The sequence below is a fragment of the Rhizoctonia solani genome, chromosome 9 (assembly GCF_016906535.1).
Source record: "Rhizoctonia solani chromosome 9, complete sequence".
NCBI lineage: Eukaryota > Fungi > Basidiomycota > Agaricomycetes > Cantharellales > Ceratobasidiaceae > Rhizoctonia > Rhizoctonia solani.
The window spans coordinates 1,611,129-1,632,032 of record NC_057378.1 but is presented as its reverse complement, the minus strand read 5'-3'; the positions used below and the strand labels follow the sequence as shown (position 1 = coordinate 1,632,032).

The window sequence follows — 20,904 nt, the reverse complement described above, 5'->3', positions numbered from 1 at the left end:
CTGATAGGACGCACTTAGTAGATTTTGCAGAGTACGTGAGGTCAGCTATTCAGTTGGTTCTCGGGTCAATAGAAGAAAGTACTGATATATGCGAACAGTTGAAAGCATGTCATACATGTTGTGGGTGAACCATGTTATGATCCTCATCTACAACTGCATTAAGCCAATATTTAAGAGGATAACAATCTGGCACTCCTAGCGTATTGTGCGTAGAAGGCGCAATACATTGTGCTCTTTTTTCGCCGATTTATTACACTTCGTGCACTGAAGCAATGTTCCGGGCGGCTACCACATACCAATTCGCTTATAAGGCCCTAAGAGGCTAATTCCATTGCACCTCATATGATATATATTTCCATCAATATCAACGGCCCGTATGTAACTGTGATGTCATGCATCACATTATAACATGCGAGAGTGACTCACCGATTAATTTCTGCCCAGCTTTGAGGGAACTCGAGCCAATAATGGTGACAGGTGAGCCGCAGCGCGGAGGACTCACATGCGATACTTGACTGAAGAATGGAGATCTCTAGTCACGTGAGCCACCGTACACGACTCCGCCCCTACCACCTAGTTTATGTATTGAGCACGATACACATACATGTCTTCGCATTTAGGACCCCTTCACATCCATCATCGAAATCAATCACCGTTCGTGGTTCTCTGCCACCCCAAGCCTAGCATATACCGAGAATATGTCGGAGGATAGGTTAAGTGAAGGGCCATAAATAGAGCAAAATGTATTCGATCGGACCTTGGTAATGTTTCAAGCTAACGTATATCTGACATATGGTCATACATTGTATCTTAGGTTATAGTTATAAACTTTCTATTACAATTGAGCCTCGAATCCACGATTGCTCGCAGAGCCAGGAACCAAAGGATATTTGAGTTTGTGGTCTGCAGCCGTATCAAACCTCGGCGTATCTACTCAAGTCAATCACTTTTGAAGAACCACCCGTTTTCTTATGGGTCCAACTCTCTAGGTTCCATGTTCATCTCCACGCGGACTCATCATACCAATTTGCGTTTTGGTCGATTAATACATGCTAGAATCACGTGGGATATTGTTCCCTCGCTTTGACCTCGACGGCAACCAAGCCCCCATCTTGTTATACTTGGGCCATGAACAGAGTATATAACATGGATGTGAACAGCTTAAACTCGGCACATCATCTTTCGCTATGCAAAGATTTGCGGTAGACACGAGACGTCCTATCGGACACGGTAGGCCCTCTTTCCTGCTTACCCAACCCCTCCCTGCCGCCGGCGCCTAACAACTCACGCCTTGTAGGTTCGTTCGGGCAAGTATTTCAAGGTATACAAAGGAAAAACAACCAACTTGTCGCGGTCAAGCAAGTCAAATTCAATATGTTTGCCGAGGGAATTCCTGGATTGGGGTTGCGGGAGATTAGTAATTTAGGAATCGTTACGCATAAGCACATTGCAAAGTACTCTCACTTGATTGAGCGATCGGATACAAGTACTGATTTCAAGGATGGCAGACTTATCTATGCTGACGTCTCACCCAAGGGGAGTGTATATATCGTTATGGAGTACGTAGATATGGATTTACATCGGTAAGTTACAATGATAGTGCTCAATCCAAGGTCTCGGGTACCCATTCAAGCTCAGATACATCAAGGTTGTCAAAAATAATAACGATGGTGCCGCATTACCAGAACCGCTTATCCAGGTGAGTTTTCATCTCGATTAAGAGCGAAATCCATATTTAATGGTAAAATATAGCGCCTTGGTCGGCACCTCTTCAAAGGGCTCGCACACCTGCACATGCGTCGTATAATCCACCGTGACATAAAACCAGGCAACATTCTGATCGACTCGAACCAATGCTTGAAGATTGCGGATTTTGGGTTGAGTAGAATTCATTCTGTGCCATGTGTGCCCATGTCGTTCGAGGTGCGTTGTTTCTCAAGTTACCTTTGCTCGGTGGTGTGAACTCATTGAACCAGGCGACGACTCTCGCATACCGTGCTCCTGACATTATTCTTGGAGAACGTGTATATACGGCTGCCTTTGATATGTGGAGTGCGGGGTGTGTGGTCGCGGAAATGGCCCGTGCGGGAGATACACTATTTAGGTGTCGCTCGTTGAATCTTGACCAGCAGCTGGAAGAGATCTTCAAGTAAGTACATTGGCCCTGTTTTCTTGATTGTCAAGCTAATTGATTATTCCTCTCAGAAACTTGGGTACACCCGACGAAGAGATTTGGCCGGGAGTTAGCAAGCTGCCTGGATGGAAGGAGTTTGAGCATTGGGAACCTAAGAAAGCGGCAGACCTATTTCCGGGATTGTCAGTCAACGGGATGGATTTGATACTGGTAAGTCTCAACGGAGGACAAATAGAAAGTAGCTAATATAGGCATGAAGCAATGCCTATTCTATCCGGCCTGTTATAGAATTTCAGGTAAGCTTCGTCAGGTTCAGCTCGGAGCGAACCGGAAACTAACGGTAGTACTCAGCCGCAAGGGCTCTCCTCCATCCGTGGCTAAACAAACATGTGCCACGCCAGTTTCCGGAAAAGCTAGTACCATACTACCTAGATCCTCTGATGTAATTAATTATAACTGTATCCCCAATGGAAGCGCATATAAATCCCCACTGTTCCAATCTCCACGTGACTGATAAACACACCAACACCGCCACAATCTCTCCAATTCGAGCCTCGTCAGTGTCTAAAACTTGCTGATAGCCCAAATCCCCGCACGATGGCGCCGACACCGACACCAAGCGAAGACAGTATTGTCGAGAGAGTGCAAACGTTTGTAGGTGAAAACAGGCGTGTTGTGATTGGTGCGGCGGCAGCGGTTACGGCACTTGGGATTGGGTACTTGGTCTACTCGCGATCGTCGGGGGACAAGGGAGACAAGAAGAAGCCGTCAAAGGACAAGAAGAAGAAGGGGCGCAGAGTTGACCAGACAGATGGCCCTATAATCGAGGAACGCAACCCAACACTAGGCATGTATGATTATTTTATTACAATTTATCGTTAATTTACAAGGGGGTTAGATGAGGCCGAGATCAAGGCTCTGCCGACCGAGGATCGACTGAAACGTGCGGCAGAGCTCAAGTCCCGCGGAAACTCTGCATATACGCAGCGGGACTTTGAACTTGCCGTCAACTTGTATTCTCAGGCTATAGCGATGAGTCCTAAGCCCGAGGCCGTATTCTATTCTAACCGGGCAGCTTGTAAGCGTCGATCAATTTAATTTATTCGCATTTTAACTGATTTGATCTCACTCCAGGCTACACAAACTTCAAGCCGCCGCAACATCAAAAGGTGATAGAAGATTGCACACAAGCCCTGAAGCTCGATCCAAAGTACGCCAAGGCCCTGAACCGAAGGGCAACCGCCCTGGAGGCCATAGACAATCTCAAAGATGCCCTCCGAGACTTTACAGCACTCGCCATCATCGAGCGATTCAAGAACGATGCGGCGAGCGCAGCTGTCGAACGTGTCTTGGCCAAACTTTCCACCAAACAAGCCGAGGAGATTATGCGCGCGCGAGAACCCCGGCTGCCGAGCGTCACGTTTATCGGCGCATATTTTGCAGCGTTCAGGCCGCGACCAAACGTGATTCTTCCAGACTATGCCACCAAGGGAGATCATATGCTCCTCGAGGCCCAGGAAGCCTTGTCCGAATCACAGTTTACGAAAGCGCACGAGCTGGTGAATGCTGCGATCGACGCTGGGCTGTCTGAGAACTGGAACGAAGGCCTTGGAGAGGCCTTGAATCTGCGTGGAACGTTCAAGTTTTTGATGGGCGATACGGTCGGCGCCAAGGCGGACTTTGTCGCCAGTACGCAGGCGCATCCCGATTTGGTCCAGAGCTGGGTCAAGATTGCGAGTGTGTACATGGAGTTGAGCGAGGCCGAGGCGGCGTTTGCGGCATTTGAGAGTGCGATTGAAAAGGACCCGAACTGTGCGGATATCTATTATCACCGTGGGCAGGGTGAGTGTCATACGTTTATTGCTCATGTGTTTTACCAGGTGCTCAGATATTTACCGACTAGTCTTCTTCATACTCTCCGATTTCGAGAAAGCGGCCGAGGACTACCAGAAGTCGTCCAGGCTGGATTCCAAGTTTGTGTTCTCACATATCCAACTTGCGGTTGCGCAGTACAAAATGGGAGATCTCGACTCTTCAATGGCCTCATTCCGCCAATGCTTGCTTTCCTTCCCGAACCGAGGAGAACCGTACAACTACTAGTGAGTCGGGGCTTGAGGTGGGGTGAATCAAATTTGAGGCTAATAACTGGGGAAAGTGGAGAACTCTTGCTTGATCAGCAGCGATTCCAAGAGGCGATTGAGAAGTTTGACAGGTCGATCGAGATTGAGAGGCAAAAGTGGGTATTGCATCATCTGTTCTTTCGCACCCTCCTCCTGACTTCTGTTGCCCGATTCTCCTACCCATCTAAAGGAAGATTCTTCCTAATCCTCTCCCACTCGTCAACAAAGCTCTTGCACTCTATCAGTGGCAACAAGACCTCCCATCAGCCACTCAACTATGTAAAGAAGCACTGACTCTCGACGACGAATGTGATGCCGCGGTTGCAACCCTCGCACAACTGTCTCTGCAACAAGGTCGAGTAGAAGAAGCGATTGATATGTTTAGCAAACACGCCAGCATCGCACGTACAGAGGCCGAGCTAGTGCAAGCGTTGAGCTACGAGAACGTGAGTTGACTTTTTTCAACTACAAAAATTAAATAAATAAAAGATGTGGACGCTGATCATTTGGGACAACAGGCCTCTCGAGCGCAACTCGAGTTCCAGAAGAACTATCCGGATATGGCAGGGCAACTGGCTGCTATGGCTCAGGGGATGCAGGCACCTTTCTAGGCCAGTAGCCGTTTCGTTCCGTAGGAGCAGTTTTGTTGTTCTTGGTCGGGTCGTACGTAGCCACAACCACCTTAAAAATGTATAAAAGTGACGAGATAATTTGGTGTTTTACTTGAATTTTTGGGCTCGGTTTCGCTCGCCAGGGTTTTTCGTTTTGGTTCATGCTTGAAGGGTTGAGGGTCGTTCTTGAATCTGTATGGTGGCAAGAGGGGGCGGGTTTGTAAAGATAGAATCCACCATTCAGAAAATTAAAACAGGCGAATACTTGTACGTGGAGATATAAGATGTGACTCATCGAGATTTGTGTAAATCAGGTGCTCATGACCGGGGTGCAATGTGAGTGTATCATGACAGAGCACGAGACATGGCCGCACTCGAGTTATTCCGATGCCCGAGTGTGCCTCGCGAATCAAACGGTCTCATTCCTCCCAAATGCAGAGGCAATGACGGATTTGAAGTTTGAACGATAACTAAAATTGAAAGGATCGATACAATAGGTCCCACTCAGAATAAACGACATAGTTAAACGCGCTAGATTTGCGACTCTTGCGCCACCTTGTGTTTCTCGCGCACCCTCAAGTGCAGTCGGAGAAGCCACTAGAAACAGTACCATATCGCCTCTTATACCGATCCTCCGACCTCTGGATAGTAGTAGTATTAGCAAACCAAGCACCAAGTCAGAACCAAACATAATACACGCACGTTCAACCATGACATCGATCGTATCGTCATCCTCCATATCCAAACTGGACGGTGTGTCCTCGTCATTGATTCGGTTGCCATCGTACAGGAACCTGCGGCAAATACCAACACAATCAATACGCGCGTCTAATTTGAGCAAGTGGAAATACGCACCGGAATGTGTTCACATCCTTTCCCACTTTGCTCGCATACGCTCCCTGCAGCTTCTTCAGCTTGGTATTTCGCTTGATCTTGAAGTACACTTCCTCTCCCGTCGACGTTACGACCTGTATCAAACCAACCCATCACCACCAATTTCATTAGCAACGAAAACTGGTACAATTATGTTATCTAGAGACTTGCCTTGATAGAGATGGGGTTACTGTCAGAATGCGCCTGGGTGTTTCCTTCGGGTTGTCCGTCCGACATGGTGTTGTTGTGTAGTGGTGAAAGTGAAAGTGGAGGTGGATGATGGGCTCAGGGTCACGTGGATGGTCAGGTGACTTTGCGTGACCGCCTTGGTTTTGTGGGATCTTGGTGGGATCGACAACCGCAAAGCTGCAATGTTTCGCTAATACCATATCTCACAGCTTTGCTCCTGAGTAAGCTGAAGCGACTCTCAAAACACTTAATAGTGCTCAGCGTCCGATGCTGTACACCGTGTGTATGCATATACCTTCCCTGGAGTCCCTTGGATGCTCATCAGTGCTTAGCAGGATCAGGATGCAAGAATGCTCAGGTAACAGAGAATACGATTGTTGCCGGCTATAATATAACAACCTGATCATTCTTACATTGTATATACAGCAATGATGGTCGCAATCATGACAACCGAATTGGATCTGTGGAATTCGACTCTATCCCAAAATAAGACGTTGTCTTCCCACCAAACCTATAGGCCCGGCGTTCCCATATGCCCACCTTTACGGCTGTCTTTCCCAATCGAACTCCTCTACCAACCTTCTGGATTTGTTTATATTAAATCGATTCATTATCTTTTGATTTCCGAGCCTCAAATTCCGTATTTGTAGGAATTTCGATTCACAGTTTACTTACCCATAAAAAGCGCAACCCACCTGTGATTGTTATCGACCAATTCATTCACTTTCCACCGCGCACCCAGCCGATTTCCGTCTAACCGATTTTAGAATGACCAAACCGGGACAGACCCGCTTTACATGTCGTCATATTCATCAAGCGGTAAGATAGTTGCTCTTCACGAACTTGGTTTATTCGGCCTTCTCGAATCGTACGATACAATCACTATTCAGAGCTTCGGGTCGGCGGCCCAGTTTGTGAAAGATAACCCCCAGATAATGGGGGTTCCTCAGGAGGATGGTTCTGATCTACAGTATGCAAATCCCGAATTAAAAATATCGAATTCAACCAAAGGTTCCCGGGAAATGCACGAACCTTGGCATGCGCGCGCGGTCCATGCCGTGGGTTCCATGCTCTGGTCACGGTCGGAGTATACAAGCTGGGCTTGAGTTGGAGAAATCAAAGAGGTGGAGGTATTAGCTATTCTATACGGAATCACCCGACCCGTTCGGGAATCTAGAGACCGAAGGTGTCGGGAGGAGTTTCCCAGCGCATAAATGTTGAGTTCGGTTGTTACCGAGCCCCAAGAGCCGGCGCCTCGTTTCAAACTACGACCCCAATGGTCGATCGTCTCCATGCATGGCTACCAAGCCGGCGATCAGTAAAGGAGAAAGTAGCAATTAATTGGCCAGTGAATGACAGCAGCTATACTCCAATTCACACTAGTTCGATTCCAAATTTACAAATATACTAAATCACTAAGAGTACAAGAAGGTCAAATAGCGCTCGCGTTATATAGAGATATGTCACCATATTCATGTGTTCGGCTTCGAATAATCTCCATCGGAAACTAGTAGCGGACAAACTGATAATATGTATTACGATCTGTGAATATAGGCAATGGATTGGGCGAAACTAGTAAATCCAAACCATACTGCCTTTGCTCTTGAAATCCCACTCTAGAACTCCGAACCTAAAGCACAACAGAGCTACCTAAACTACATTTATCATGGGTCACATAAGAGAAGTTTGGTCATCCATGTGTGTAAAGTAGAATATACTGGATTTCTAATGTGGTCTAGTCTTCAGACGTACGGCTCATAACAACCCCAATTTTCTGTGCATATCCGACGATTATTGTGCCCAACGGTCAATGTGCCATATAGGACTTCGGAAAACGGAAGGAGCATAATGTACTATGAGTGGTCAAGGGATTCGGTTAGATCGATGATGCCGTGTAACACATCAGGCGCTAGTGCGTATGGCGGGTGGACAAATGAGGTAAAGGTAGGTTATAAATCAGGAAGAATCGGTTAATAAATCTGGTCAAGTCTCGGGAGCAAATAACTCGATCGATTATTCCATATGACAAGAAAATCTTTCAGAATGCTATTCAACTATCTGCTAATTGTAGGTTACAATAAAGTATAGGTAGCTTGAGTATTGACCCCGTGTTATCCCAAGGGGTCATATTCCCTACGACATAGCTAGTTGAATAAATAATCCAGAGCGGAATTAATTCATGAACTAAGTGATTTGGGGGATTAGGAGACTTTTAGGCGAGTGGTAAATGGGCGCTAAAGTGGCGGGATTATACAACCTGGAGGCGTGCGACCCGGGGTGCTATGAGCGGAGCATGATGATAGGGGTAATTTCCACTTAAATGAGCGCATCTAAGGACACAGATCGTGAGATATCGAGTGCTTTCTTTGGGTTCCGGGCCGCCACTCTCGTGTCGAGTCTGGATCAAGCCGGAAAGTGCCGATCCCCATCGGGCCAAGCTCGAAGGTGAAACTCAAGATACCCGAGCGCCACCGTGGCGACACAATTAATTAGCCCCATATATATAGGACATTCGCACAAATGCATGTGGACAACTTACCAGATGAAATCTGTTCCACTTTCCGCATAACTATTATTCAGATTCGGGGAGCTTACCTTGATCAATCTAGACTGGAAGAATGAGTGGCTTACATTACTCGATCTCCAGAATAACCTGCGAGAAACTCGAATGTATGATTGGACTCACCTTTATTCATCAAAGATGGGTAGTATGGAGCCATTATTTAGGATACATGCATTATGTCCCTATGAAGAGTAACTTTATACCTCCTTCCACATATTTCGACAAGGTGGCTAACTTCGAGCAATGCTAGCGGATAAAAACCATATATATTAAGGTTCACTATCCGGGCAAATGGGGACGGAGACCCTTTACCCATTATGGACCATGGGATGAATCGTCGACCTCATAGAACAGCTTTTATGGCAGCTCACCTCGTTCTATCATGACCAAACACCCGGCTAACTGCTCAGGTTTTATTGTGCAAGTTCAGTACTCACGAGGAAGTTAGTCCGCTGAAAACCTATCACGTGACCTCAAGGAAAGGGAAGTGGAAATACTTGTTTCGGATCAATCACAAACCAAACATCTGGTTAGACTGAATATATGCGATCGAGCTCCGGACCTGGAGGCTTTGGAAAGTTAAGACTTACCCGATAAGAGTGATAGAGGTCATGCAGACTGCTCCACTGATTGTCTTAGTGGCAAGACTTTCATACAGTCTGGGAAACCGAGGAAAGTGCTTCCTTATAAATGCACAGGAGGGTCACCAGTTTGACCCAGCTCGAGTTCGCCATGCGATTCCTTTCACTGTTTCCTTCCCTCATCCTAACATTCCTCTCGTCGAGGGGAGATCCCATACAAGACTTTATCCAACGCCAGTATCCACTCGCTAAACAGGGTATACTCGACAACATAGGAAGTCAAGGTGCTTATGCCAGAGACGCAAAACCGGGAGTTGTGGTATCTAGTCCGTCAACTGAACCTGTTGATTACAAACACACGTGAGCTCTTATATGCACCTAGCAATACAAGATATTGACCGTTATCTAGATTTATTCGGGATAGCTCGCTGGTATGTATGCTGACTTTCACTTGAATCGAATGTTAACGCCATTTTCAGATATATAAAGTGCTCATTGATATATGGGCAGACGGACGGGACGATTCGCTCCTTCCAGGAATCTACGACTGGGTATCTTCACAGGGGCGGCTACAAAAAACTCCAAACCTAACTGGAAATCTTACGACTGGAGGTCTAGGCGAGACTGGATTCAACATTGATGAGAGTGTCTACACCGGTATGTTTGCTATACCCACACAGTCACACACTGGTGTGATTTCAACGTCCCCCTCCCCACAATATCAGGTCCGGGAGGACGTCCTCAGCATGATAACCCAGCACTCCGCTCGTCCTCGATGATCGACTTCGCAAACGGTCTTCTCACTCGAAATGGCCGAACGGGGCGTCATTATGTAGAAAGCAGTATTTGGCCTATCGTTATTCTAGATCTGGATTATGTCGCTTATCACTGGAACGTGACAGGATTCAATACATGGGAAGAGGCAAGCGCGCTCATTTGTAATATGCTATGCAGCGCTAACTGGTTGGCGGATAGGTTGTGGGAAGTTGTCATTTTAGTGTAGCGGCACAGATAAGGGGTCTTAAGCAAGGAGCAGACTTGGCGAAGACATTAGGAAAGGAAGAAAAGTACCACTTCTGGAACGAACAGGCGGATAATGCCTTGTGCTTTTTCCAGGTATGTATAAAGTGAACCATACGTATCGATTATCTCGATATCTACCTCCAGGCCGATATCGTTCACTCTATCACTACCAATTATACACAAGTTTACTCACTTGAACTATTTACTATTTCCATTTTTTCTAGGACTTCTGGGATTCCACGCAATCTGTCATTATATCTAACATTAATTGCGATGGCCCTTGTCGTGATACAGTCGATGTCGCCTCGGTTTTCACTGCTATCAGACAGTTCGACCCGGAGGCTGGATGCGATGACGCCACATTCCAGCCTTGCTCTGAAATGGTATGACTTCCGTTTAGTCCAGCCAACGAGTGTACAGACTAATAGGTCGATGACAGGCGCTGAGGAACCTGAAAGCAGTTGTGGACTCAATGAGAGATATTTACCCAATCAATGACGGGAAGAGTGCGTCTGAGGCGATCGCGGTCGGAAGGTTCGCGAATGACAACTACGTTGGTGGACATGTAAGTCTGCCAATCTGACTCGCGTGGATCCGTTTGGTGGCTGATATGCACATTTTCAGCCGTGGTTCATTACAACATTTGCGGTAGCTGAGCAACTGTACGACGCGATATATCAATGGAAACGGATCGGAAAGATTTCCATAAGTTCATCGTCATTGCCATTTTTCAACAACTACTTCCCAACACTCACACAGGCACATTCAAGCGAGGTCAAGCAGAGTATGATAGCATCATAGAGAGCACTTGGTCATATGCAGACGACTTCTCGCTCATCAATGCCAAATACATTCCAAGTAATGGATCAATGTCCGAGGTGAGTGTACTACAGCATTAATCAGTGTATGGAGTAGCTGACGAGCGAATCTACAGCAATATGATAAAGTGACTGGAGAGCCAAGGTCGGCACAACGGCTTTCAGCCTCGTGAGTGAGATGTTCGCCTAACTTGGATCGAACCTGAGAATGAAATCAGGTACGCAAGTGCTGTGACAGCGTTTGAACGGAGGTCAGGTCATATTCCTGTATCCTGGGGGGCAACAACGATGAAAGTTCCTCGTGTCTGCAAGCGCGGACCTACGCTTGTTTCTTAACAAATACCAGTGTCAAATAAGTTAGTTATTTGAAGTGCAAAGTGATTGTTTTTGTGCATATTTCTCCCTTTGAATATTTTCTACTCCTTCAATTCGGAAATTTGTACTTTGCTTGTGGCAGGTGTGGTCAAGTATGAAATGGAAGGTTCGTGTTTAATCTGTCAATATATGTATATTATAGACCTACGATTTAAACAAGTCAATTGTCAATTGTCCTCAGCCCTTGGAGCGTTTTGGAAATACCATGATTTAGAGTAAATGGATCCCGGCAGGCTGGTATCAATAATCAGCTCATCCACATTGCTTGGCGTAAGCCCACCTCGAAATGGGTAATCATGATAGGGGTCGCGCTCTAGCTCGACAATCACGTGCTATTTCGCTTGGTGTACTTGAACTTTTTCAGGACAATGAGCTCTTCGAATTGGAACGAGGGATCTGAAGCTACGGACCGCTACGGTCCTACTTTAGATAAATATCTTCGGGATGGGCATTTCGACTTGTCCGAGCGCGACCCCCTACTCCCGAGGAAGTCGCCGAAGTTTTGGAAGCAATATGCGAGGATTTAGACGTGTCTTATAAAGATTTTGAAAAAACACTGCTAATGGAAAAAAGCCCGGCTTGTGTTAATTTATACCTGTTGCTTGTTACACCGGATGACGAATGGATTGGTATTTTCCCGGCTTGCATAAATTTGCTTCGGACACACTGCAACGCGGAAGGAAACGGGGTACGTGTCGCTCTTGGATCTGTTTAATAAATTGCAATCATCTAGACAATGGGCAGATACTCGACTACGCTTATGGCTTTTTGTGTCTTCGAGTGATGTCTCTCGTCGTTCAACTTGCCATGTTAGCCAATAATCTCTCCGGGGAGTCACAATTTTTTGGACCATTCTATCTGGCGACGACATTACTACCGGAGGGTCAATCTATTCATCCGATATTGCTCAAGTATTTGGCCGAGTTATTTGACTGGGCCAAAGGGTTGAAATCGGATGAGAGAGATGTTACCTTATTTGGAATAAGCTACAATACAAGCACCAGGAAGGTTGTTTCTTTGCCTCACACTGGAGATTGCACCATCCCTGACGGTGAATTCATAATGGAACAACTCTGGTCCGCCCGGGACAAGTTTTTGTTTGCCGCAAGGTGGGCAACAAATCTCTTCCCGGGATGGGGCCTGATGCTTGATATGATACGCGCCTTATTTGCGGCGCCACACCTTTGTTCCTCGATCCCGGTGAGTACTTGGACTATGTGATCTGACTGGGTGTATTATGTAGCCAAGCTCAAACCTGACCATGATGATAAAGTTCAGACGATGATCGAACTTGGGTGCGCTTTATAGACGTGGCGACGTGATATTCTCTATGTTGCAACGAATCAGAGGATGATCGCCTGGGCGCTATGTTACTTAATTTTCCCGAGGCTGCCAAAGGGGCATTCGAAGAGAAAAAATACCAAGATTCAACCAGAAAGCTAGACGCAACTCAGATTGTTGTGGACGCTTCGAACAAGCTCAAGTCTTGCACCGATAGACATAAGCACACAAGTTTCAAGGGGTTCCTTTATGGGTGCAAGCATATCAGCATCGATAATGCTGAAAGCCTTTGCCTTACTATTTTCGATGCTTTTTTCGATAGAATATGGACTGAAATCTGTCGATACGAGAAGCCAAGAGAAGGTCCATATCATCGGCTGCTGCATGGCTGCACGGTTATGACCCACGCATATGCACTGTGAGCACATTTTCAATTGCTTTCTTGCCAAAACCAAGCTCCAAGTTCGCGCTCACGACCGTTCCGATAATTAGCCTGACTGGAAAATATCCAACCAAGTTCACCTTCTTCCTAGACCTTCTCAGCGAGAAGATAATTGAAGTACACGGACGAATAATCCTTCTTCCCGTACTGACACGAACTCTGGGATGAAGTGGGTAAGCACTTGGGGTTGTATAATTCTACCTCGTGATTTTAATCAAATTAATTCGCCTGTTAAAAGCCCCAATGATGGATATGTACGAATAGCAGTTTCGAACATGGACCTCCGGGTTGACGGCAGGACTTATGCGTCACCGGATAAAAGTCCCTGCCCATTTGAAAGCCAGTCTTTTCCCTCTATGGTATAGAGTGTATGATCATTTCAAGTCTTCTGCCGATAGTAAAGACGTTCCAAGACAAAGTTTTGAACAGAAGTACTTTCATAGTTGGACCTCTTCGTGGATGTCTCTGGGGATGATGTTTGGAATGGATCGCGTCCTGCAACATTCCTTGGTGTGCTCTTATTCTCGGTGTCCCAACCCTAGCGTTCTATTGGGCTGGAGATGCAGCGGTTGCGATGAGAAACGGTATTGTACCAAAAAATGACAATCAGCGTAAGTTATCACATTCTTTGGAACTTTATCAATTATTTATGGACACCTATCATACGCAGGGATTGGGATACACACCCGACCCTCATAAAGCGAATTGTTACTGAGTATGATTAGGAGTGACTTGGGACCCTTATGCATACCTGTCTAATAGCTGCGGTCTGGCTTTTGCTGTCTCTTTTTTGGCGCTTAACAAGCACACGAATTGTGTCAGTTAAACCACTTACTTTGTTTAATATGGAATATAAAGCCCGGATATCCCGGATTAATTGTTGATCATATTGCAGGGCCCGTGGATACCCTTTATGAGCTCTTTTGCCGTCCATCTGTACAGTAAAGGACTTGAATATTGGTGCAATGATAATTCTTACGATTGCAAAGTCCCAGAAAAGCTCTTGGTTTTTATTGAACTGGGAAAGGGAGAGGATAATAAGGGCTGAGAAGTCTCCACAAACTCGACCGTCAGTCTTTCCTCTGTAGCGCAAAATCCTCAACTATTTTCCGTTTTCCAATGTATGACTCATACCCCTCGATATAGCCTCGAGCGCAAGTCCTTTCGAAGTTGGGTTTCATCGGGGGTACCTTTTAGCCCGATGTCCGAAAAAAATGATGATCGCATACTGCATTGTCCTGATCTCTGCTGCCATACTCGATGTCAAAGCTCTAATATTCTATTGGAATAGAAATGCTGTGACTTGAATGATGAACGTTATTGCTCCCCAAGGTGCCAAATACCGCATACTATCCTTTCTAGTCGAATTCAGAGATTGCTTGCGATATGTTTCTTTCACAAGCAGAGCTCAGATGTGTATTTACCGAGCCCTCACAAATTAGATTGCTCCCAGAGCAACGGGTAAGGTTGGATGTGAGCTAGGGTCGCACAAGATCCTCATTCAATTTAGCATCCTTAGGGACCATGACTACCTTGAGTCATACATGATTGTATAATTTACGACCTCCCAAAAGTTTCGCACGTCGTTTAGCAACTATAGGCCCCGAATGGGGTTACTTGGGAGATATTTATCGGATATGGTCCAAAATGGAAGTTTCAGACATTTAATTTCCTCTGATGAACAAGTGCCGAGCTCGTAGATTGTAAGGTTTGGTTGCTGCCACGCGAATCGCATACAAAGTCTCATTGAGCGACTGCATACATGGCATGCTTATCCTCGAATGCCGTGAACAGGCACTTTTCAAGATCAAGTTATGCATGGGAGAGTTCAATCGCAGTTGATGATCGCACAACAATCATGTGTACGGCATTCATGACCCGTGGGCTCCCAATACATGATAGATGAAATCTGGGCGCAACTTGTACTAGTAAACAGTGTCCGCGTCTCAAAGCTTCCACGGGTAGGACGCTAAGTTATTTGCGCCTTGGGGTGAAGCCACCAATAACCGCCTCCATGGAGCAACCAACCCTACATATGAGAACAGCCCCATTTGGAACGGAGAACGACTAGTTAATCCCGGAGAATCTTCCAAGTCGGACTGATATAACCGCCGGCCATGAATAGATCACTCAGAGTTCTGTTATAGTCTCGTCGTGTTCTTGTGCAACACGACAGCCATGCGGATTGTTGTAAACAGGGCTTGGCCCCGGTAATCCGAGGATGTGGGTATCAAGTCGATATACTTTGATTCGGGCCCGGGTTCGGATAAGGGCCAATTTCGATAGGTGATAGCTCATCTATCGTACTTTGTAAGCTTTCTTTCTTCCCTGAGCACCGTGGGCTAACGACCGACGTCTGCGGTGGACAGGGGAGTCCCTCCGTTGATGTATACGTGGGAGGGATATCTAGGCACTGTGAGTCGATGCGAAGCGGTCAGTTGAATGAAAGGAAGGTCCATACTCGTATATTGGGGTCGACATCGTCACTTCTTACATTCAGTATTTTAAAGGAATACCCATCGCTTGATTCGCCTGGAATGGATGGCCCATGGTTAGTCATCCAGCGCGTCTGCCCTTAGGGTGACGTAAGCGAACCTGACCGATCTTCCTTCAACCTACCACCAAGACTGATGGCCGAGCACTCCGGAAATGAGGATGAGTTGGGTCTGGATAATGTATTCGAGGTAGCTGCGTTGGTATATTTAATATTTTAGTATTTATGAAGATTTTAAGGAACCACCGAGACCTCCAACACCTCCCCCGACGCTGACCACATATCATCGGCAAGCGACTCGCTTGAAGTCTGATGCCTCCGAATGGTCGACGCTCGATCTCCAGCTGGTCGGACATCATGTTCTGTGGGCTCAGCATCTGTTTGTTTGTTCCCTGAACCCATGGCGTAATATCGGGACACTAAGCTCTGGTGCAGCTGGAATGCCGCTATCATTCTAGCTGACTTCCTAGATCTCAATTCCCTGGAACTCTGTCGAGACAAAGCAGTCCTAGAGCTCGGTGCTGGAGGGGCACTTCCCAGCCTGGTCGCTGCTCTCTGTGGTGCTCATCAGGTTCGTCATTTTCGAGTACGATCAAACAAGGGCTTGGGATACAGACAATTCGCATAGGTTGTTATCACAGATTACCCTGATGCTCCTCTCCTCGATAACATAACCAGGAATATTGATCACAACATCCCCTCCCACATACACCCGAATGTCAAAGCGCAAGTGAGTAAGCCGAACAGAATTTGATGCGTACCACTCACCAGCGTGGATATGTTTGAAAGGGTTACGTATGGGGAACCAATCCTGAAAAACTTTTCCAATGCCTTGATCGCACAAACTCAGCCGGTGATTCCCTTGTAGATGCCCGGACGGTCGAGAAGAACGCATTTGACGTCATCATCTTAAGCGACCTTATTTTCAATCATTCCCAGGTGGGTAATGCACATACCCACTCATCTACCTTTCAAGGCACAACAACTGAATGTTATTTGTTACTTTACTCCCGCATTCAGCATTCGGCCCTCCTGGACACGTGTGAATCTGCCCTTCGACCGGCCCGCAGGCTCGAAGAGGTGGCGCAGGACGAAATGAAATCGGCAGGTGGGGGTGCATTCTCTGGTCTTCGTTAACCGGGAATTCAATCATAACCATAATAGACCCCAAGAAGTTGAGCCACGAGCCAGAAAGGGTGATCGACATCAGTACACCATGTGTGCTAGTATTCTTCTCTCACCATAGACCCCAGTACATTTCTCGTGATCTCGACTTTTTCACTCGTGCTAAAGAACGAGGTTGGATTTGCGAGCAAGTGGTCCAGACAAAGATGAAAGTAAGTTTTTTCTGTGTGAGGCTTCGAAATTTCCGAGAAAACTTCACTGATTGCTTGGCACTTACACGGCTTCCTCGTTTTGACAGGCAATGTTTCCCAATGATCCCGGTGACGAGGAGGTTCGATCCACAGTACACGGATGGATATTACGTAGATCGGGTGCAATAGCACTGTAAGGCCCACGCCTCTGTAGAGTCTTAGTGCCCATCGGTTACTACCAAGACGCCTTTTTCGAGAGGTTCACACCTCAATGGTCTGATAGGCGTCAGCGGTGGCCGCCGTTGACGTCGCAGATACCGATTAAATCAAATCTTATTCTGTAAATTACGACGGCTGACGCATGTAGAAAATTGCTGGCCTTCCTGGAGCTTCTTATCATCCACGAGAGGTTCCGGTCCTTTTTTGATGCCCAGACGCGGTCGCCGACACTGTTGCAGAAGCTCGACCCTGTGTGGATCGAGGACGGTATGTCCCACATTGGCATCTATCAACCATAAATGCGCCTATTTGATGCCATATTCTCACTGTCCAGCTTCCTCGTTATCTGGTAATGCTGTTCCCCGCGTTTTGCGTTCAGCAGCGGTAGAGATTTGTTTTATCCGCGCCCTGACCCTTGTTCAATTATTGAAATCGAGACCAAACACCCCTGAACCTCCAATCTGGCTATGTCGGTATCTTCGACAGTATTCTATCGTACCAAAACTCCCTCCTATTAAAACCTACCCTACCCAACAATGAAACGCCGTGGAGTCTTTCGTTCACCCCTCCCTTCGCTCCCTGCAAGGTACGTCTACGCTCCTATACCTGTCTACTTTGATTGACACTATTGAAAGTGTAGCCGAGTGTTACTTTGAAGTTCGCCTTGAAATTTGTCGTTTACTCTCCGACAATTGCCGAGACCAGTCTTCTAGTTATGCGTCCTTCGTTCATTGTAACCGCGCTCTTTGCTTTGGCATCCACTGCTGTGGCCACTTTCGATAAAGCGTGCCCTCCGCTTTACGGGTTGGTTCCTAATGTCACCAAGGACAAGTGTATATGTCTTCTGGGATTGTTGAAGGCACGTGAACTGGGCCCAATCAATTCGTAAAATCATGCTGACATTCCGGTTATACAGAAACCTCTAAATGAAGGGTGTACCGCAGTCGTCAAGAAGGGGATATTAGGCATTCCGTACTGTGAAGTAAGCTTATTATCATGTTCAAGTTTGCAAGTAATAACATTCTTCTCAGTCTACATGCACATCCCATCCTCAGCCCTCAGGTCATTATGGAAAGGCCAAACGTAACCAACCTATCTTGGGACCGGATGGGACACTCCAACGATGCCCGTCTGCCATGACTGCATGCCCCATTGACCCCCCTCCGGCTCTTAACGGCGACCGTGCAACGGCAACTATGTGGGTTCCTTTTGTTGCCTATTTGAACCGAGACTAACCTTGTTTCCACAGTTCCCCTAACGAACCTTATGAGTGCGTCAAGCCATCTGAAGATCTTTACAACTGTGGCGGATGTAGTTCGACTGGCCTAGGTATCTCTTGTGTTGATCTTCCTGGCGTTCGTGGGACCAGTTGCACTGAGGGGAAATGCACGATTTGCAAGTTTTTCAATTATATGCGTGCTCGCTTGGTTCCTGACGACTTGATTTGAATTTAGATACTTGCATGAAAGGATACGCACTGTCCGTTAACGACAAGGGTGAACAGGAGTGCATTCGGAAGTCACCACGCCGCATCTAAGTCCTGGCCGAGTGCATGTGTGCTCCGTCGATCTTTGAGCGATTTTGGACGAAGAGTGGTTTAAGACTGTTTGAATGACTCAATGTTTAGACCCCCCCCCCCTTTTCGAAGGGAACACCTGTGATTCTCAGACCCATGCCCGTTTACGTTTCATCCCAGTGAAATACATTAGATGTTCGGTGATGGACACTGGTTCCGATTGTACCCCCTTTTATTTTTGGTTGTATGAGTTAATCTCGGCTCGGTGACCGGAGATTGTGCAGGTTCATTAGTTGATATGTTGTACGGTAGTCTGACGATTGTCATGTTCCACTTGGTTTATTTTGGTCACTTTCTGGCCTGAAATAGTAGAAACCACACCCAACATCAAATTGCGCAAGCCTGGAAGGCAGATGCAACACAGCAGTGAATAAGGACGCTCATGCAAACAGCAGCCACGCCTGCGGCTACACCGCCCAAAAGCTATAGCCTATCATTCAGGGGCCCCATTGTATTATCCCATTGAGCTCGAGTGATGAAGGGTCGTCTGTATTTATTTGAGTCCGGCCATGTCGGCAAAAGTAAGGACCACCTAATCTTCGTCGACGGGCAACTTCAAGGCCTCCTCCCTGGCTTTCGCTCGGCCACCCATCATGAGTGTAACATAGTCCGCGCCGCCTAACACGTGTCCTTCCCGGTCTCTGTTAGAAGATTTAGATTTGAGCTTCTTCACTTTATCTGCCTTGGTCTTCGTTGCTTGGGGTTGGACAGAGGAACTAGTGACCTTGGCCTTAAAGTGAAGGACTATAAATCTTCTCCGAAGTATGATTCGTACATTGCATACCTTTCTAGGCCTTTTATGAAGTTTTGCACTTTTGCCCATGTGGTCAGCGGGAGGAAAACAAGATCAAAATTATGGCGTGGATATCATTGCACAGCCACGGTTATAAATATGGGATAGTTATCTTATCAGCCGCCAGGATCTAAACATATCGAACCTCGTTTAGTGGGCCGCATGGAAATAGCCCCCTCGAGTCAACCTAGTTCAACCCAGTTCTCACTAAGTGGCTTCGATACAACTCAATGCTAAATTCTACTCCTTTGCAATTGCCCAAGCTCTTTCACTGCATGAGACGCGAGGGAGGCTCGCGGGTCGGGTGGCCATCCTCTCTGGGTACAAAAGTGGAGTGGTGGGTGGAAAGAATAAAGAGCCGAGTGAAATTTGAGTGCACTGTATGGTGACTAGTCTGAAAATATGTTACTACACCGCTTCACATAAGCACTCTGGTAGCCTGTAACCACTCGATAGTGGGGGAGGTTTTGGTTTCCTTTTCACTGACTAGAAGCCATAAGCTCCTAGATACATTCGCAACGACTCAAACAATGGTATTTAAATGATTCAATAGCTAGTTGAACAAATAACGTCGCTCCACTCTTCAATCTGCTTAACTATGTCCTGACATATCTTCACAAATGGCTCTTTCCCATCACTATCGGACGAAATAAATAGTCAGTACTATCGATGGCTGCAGGCTCGAACAAACTCACGCTCCCAGAAGGATACGTGCTGGTACTTCTCTACCGGTAGCCATACCGCTTTGAGTAATTATCTCGATTACTCGTAGCACCCCTAACTTAGGATCGTTGGGCTCATTGCCTGCTCTTCTCTCTATATATTCTTCGAGATAGCCATTGATGGGCTTGTAATCCATAATAACCTGGGCAGCTCTCTTGAGGTTTGTATCGCGTTCAAGCACTGGAGTTCGGAAATGCCCCTATCAAGTGATTATGCGAACGAGTTATTCAGTATGCTATCAGGCCATGGTGATATCTTTATTCCAGCAACCTACTAAATCAATCGTGAGCACCTTGATACCTAAACCTTCAACTTCTGCCTTCAGCCCCTCTCCCAGCGTCGATACCGCTGCCTTCGTAGCGGAATATATGGTCATTCCGGGGTGATACCATCTTGATGTTATAGAAGATATGATTATGATGCCACCAGAACGGCGCTGACGAAAGTGGGGAAGGAATGACCGAGTGACGTTGAGAACACCAAACACGTCTGTTGTTAGTCAAGTCAGATCAGAACTGTTATTGACAAGCATAATCCCTGTACGTACTTGTATTAAAGATGTCATATGTCTCTTGGCAGCTCACCTCCTCAATCGCGCCTTGGCATACATAACTAATTATGAATCAAAGGCTACTTAACGAAGTCCTTGTAGCTGAAAAGGCATGTACTCACCCAGCGTTGTTGATCAAATAGTCTATTCTTCCGTATACTTCGATCGCATTTGCGGCCACTTGTTTCAGCTTTTCCGGCGACCAAGTAACATCTACTGTCAT

The 20,904-nt window shown here is 46.6% G+C and overlaps 6 protein-coding genes across 6 annotated transcripts; 4 read left to right on the top strand and 2 right to left on the bottom strand.

The window, feature by feature from the left end:
- Positions 1 to 1,187: 1,187 nt before the first annotated feature.
- Positions 1,188 to 2,391, top strand: RhiXN_08032 (kinase domain protein; the record flags this gene model as incomplete). Its single annotated transcript, XM_043327848.1, has 7 exons — positions 1,188 to 1,230; positions 1,298 to 1,583; positions 1,639 to 1,699; positions 1,753 to 1,923; positions 1,977 to 2,149; positions 2,206 to 2,344; positions 2,386 to 2,391. 7 exons carry the CDS (start codon positions 1,188 to 1,190, stop codon positions 2,389 to 2,391), a joined length of 879 nt encoding a protein of 292 aa, XP_043183233.1.
- A 340-nt stretch (positions 2,392 to 2,731) lies between these two features.
- On the top strand, positions 2,732 to 4,865 carry RhiXN_08031 (mitochondrial import receptor subunit tom-70; the record flags this gene model as incomplete). The annotated part of the gene is made up of 7 exons (XM_043327847.1): positions 2,732 to 2,985; positions 3,025 to 3,212; positions 3,269 to 3,976; positions 4,023 to 4,233; positions 4,290 to 4,370; positions 4,445 to 4,700; positions 4,773 to 4,865. The coding sequence occupies 7 exons, from the start codon at positions 2,732 to 2,734 to the stop codon at positions 4,863 to 4,865; spliced, it is 1,791 nt and encodes a 596-aa protein (XP_043183232.1).
- A 621-nt stretch (positions 4,866 to 5,486) lies between these two features.
- Positions 5,487 to 5,975, bottom strand: RhiXN_08030 (ubiquitin-like Rad60 SUMO-like protein; the record flags this gene model as incomplete). Its single annotated transcript, XM_043327846.1, has 5 exons — positions 5,487 to 5,506; positions 5,568 to 5,659; positions 5,721 to 5,764; positions 5,808 to 5,833; positions 5,906 to 5,975. The coding sequence occupies 5 exons, from the start codon at positions 5,973 to 5,975 to the stop codon at positions 5,487 to 5,489; spliced, it is 252 nt and encodes an 83-aa protein (XP_043183231.1).
- Positions 5,976 to 9,222: 3,247 nt separating this feature from the next.
- On the top strand, positions 9,223 to 11,814 carry RhiXN_08029 (glycoside hydrolase family 15 protein; the record flags this gene model as incomplete). Its single annotated transcript, XM_043327845.1, has 12 exons — positions 9,223 to 9,431; positions 9,481 to 9,502; positions 9,551 to 9,728; positions 9,797 to 10,009; positions 10,075 to 10,187; positions 10,239 to 10,247; positions 10,319 to 10,477; positions 10,534 to 10,659; positions 10,719 to 10,803; positions 10,854 to 10,972; positions 11,029 to 11,081; positions 11,652 to 11,814. 12 exons carry the CDS (start codon positions 9,223 to 9,225, stop codon positions 11,812 to 11,814), a joined length of 1,449 nt encoding a protein of 482 aa, XP_043183230.1.
- A 3,826-nt stretch (positions 11,815 to 15,640) lies between these two features.
- RhiXN_08028 (uncharacterized protein) lies at positions 15,641 to 18,487 on the top strand (the record flags this gene model as incomplete). Its single annotated transcript, XM_043327844.1, has 14 exons — positions 15,641 to 15,694; positions 15,744 to 15,883; positions 15,940 to 16,075; positions 16,133 to 16,234; positions 16,294 to 16,443; positions 16,525 to 16,612; positions 16,669 to 16,841; positions 16,928 to 17,013; positions 17,188 to 17,306; positions 17,477 to 17,625; positions 17,680 to 17,847; positions 17,956 to 18,021; positions 18,071 to 18,237; positions 18,289 to 18,487. 14 exons carry the CDS (start codon positions 15,641 to 15,643, stop codon positions 18,485 to 18,487), a joined length of 1,797 nt encoding a protein of 598 aa, XP_043183229.1.
- Positions 18,488 to 19,954: 1,467 nt separating this feature from the next.
- RhiXN_08027 (short chain dehydrogenase) lies at positions 19,955 to 20,904 on the bottom strand (the record flags this gene model as incomplete). The annotated part of the gene is made up of 5 exons (XM_043327843.1): positions 19,955 to 20,045; positions 20,104 to 20,330; positions 20,406 to 20,620; positions 20,679 to 20,743; positions 20,804 to 20,904. The coding sequence occupies 5 exons, from the start codon at positions 20,902 to 20,904 to the stop codon at positions 19,955 to 19,957; spliced, it is 699 nt and encodes a 232-aa protein (XP_043183228.1).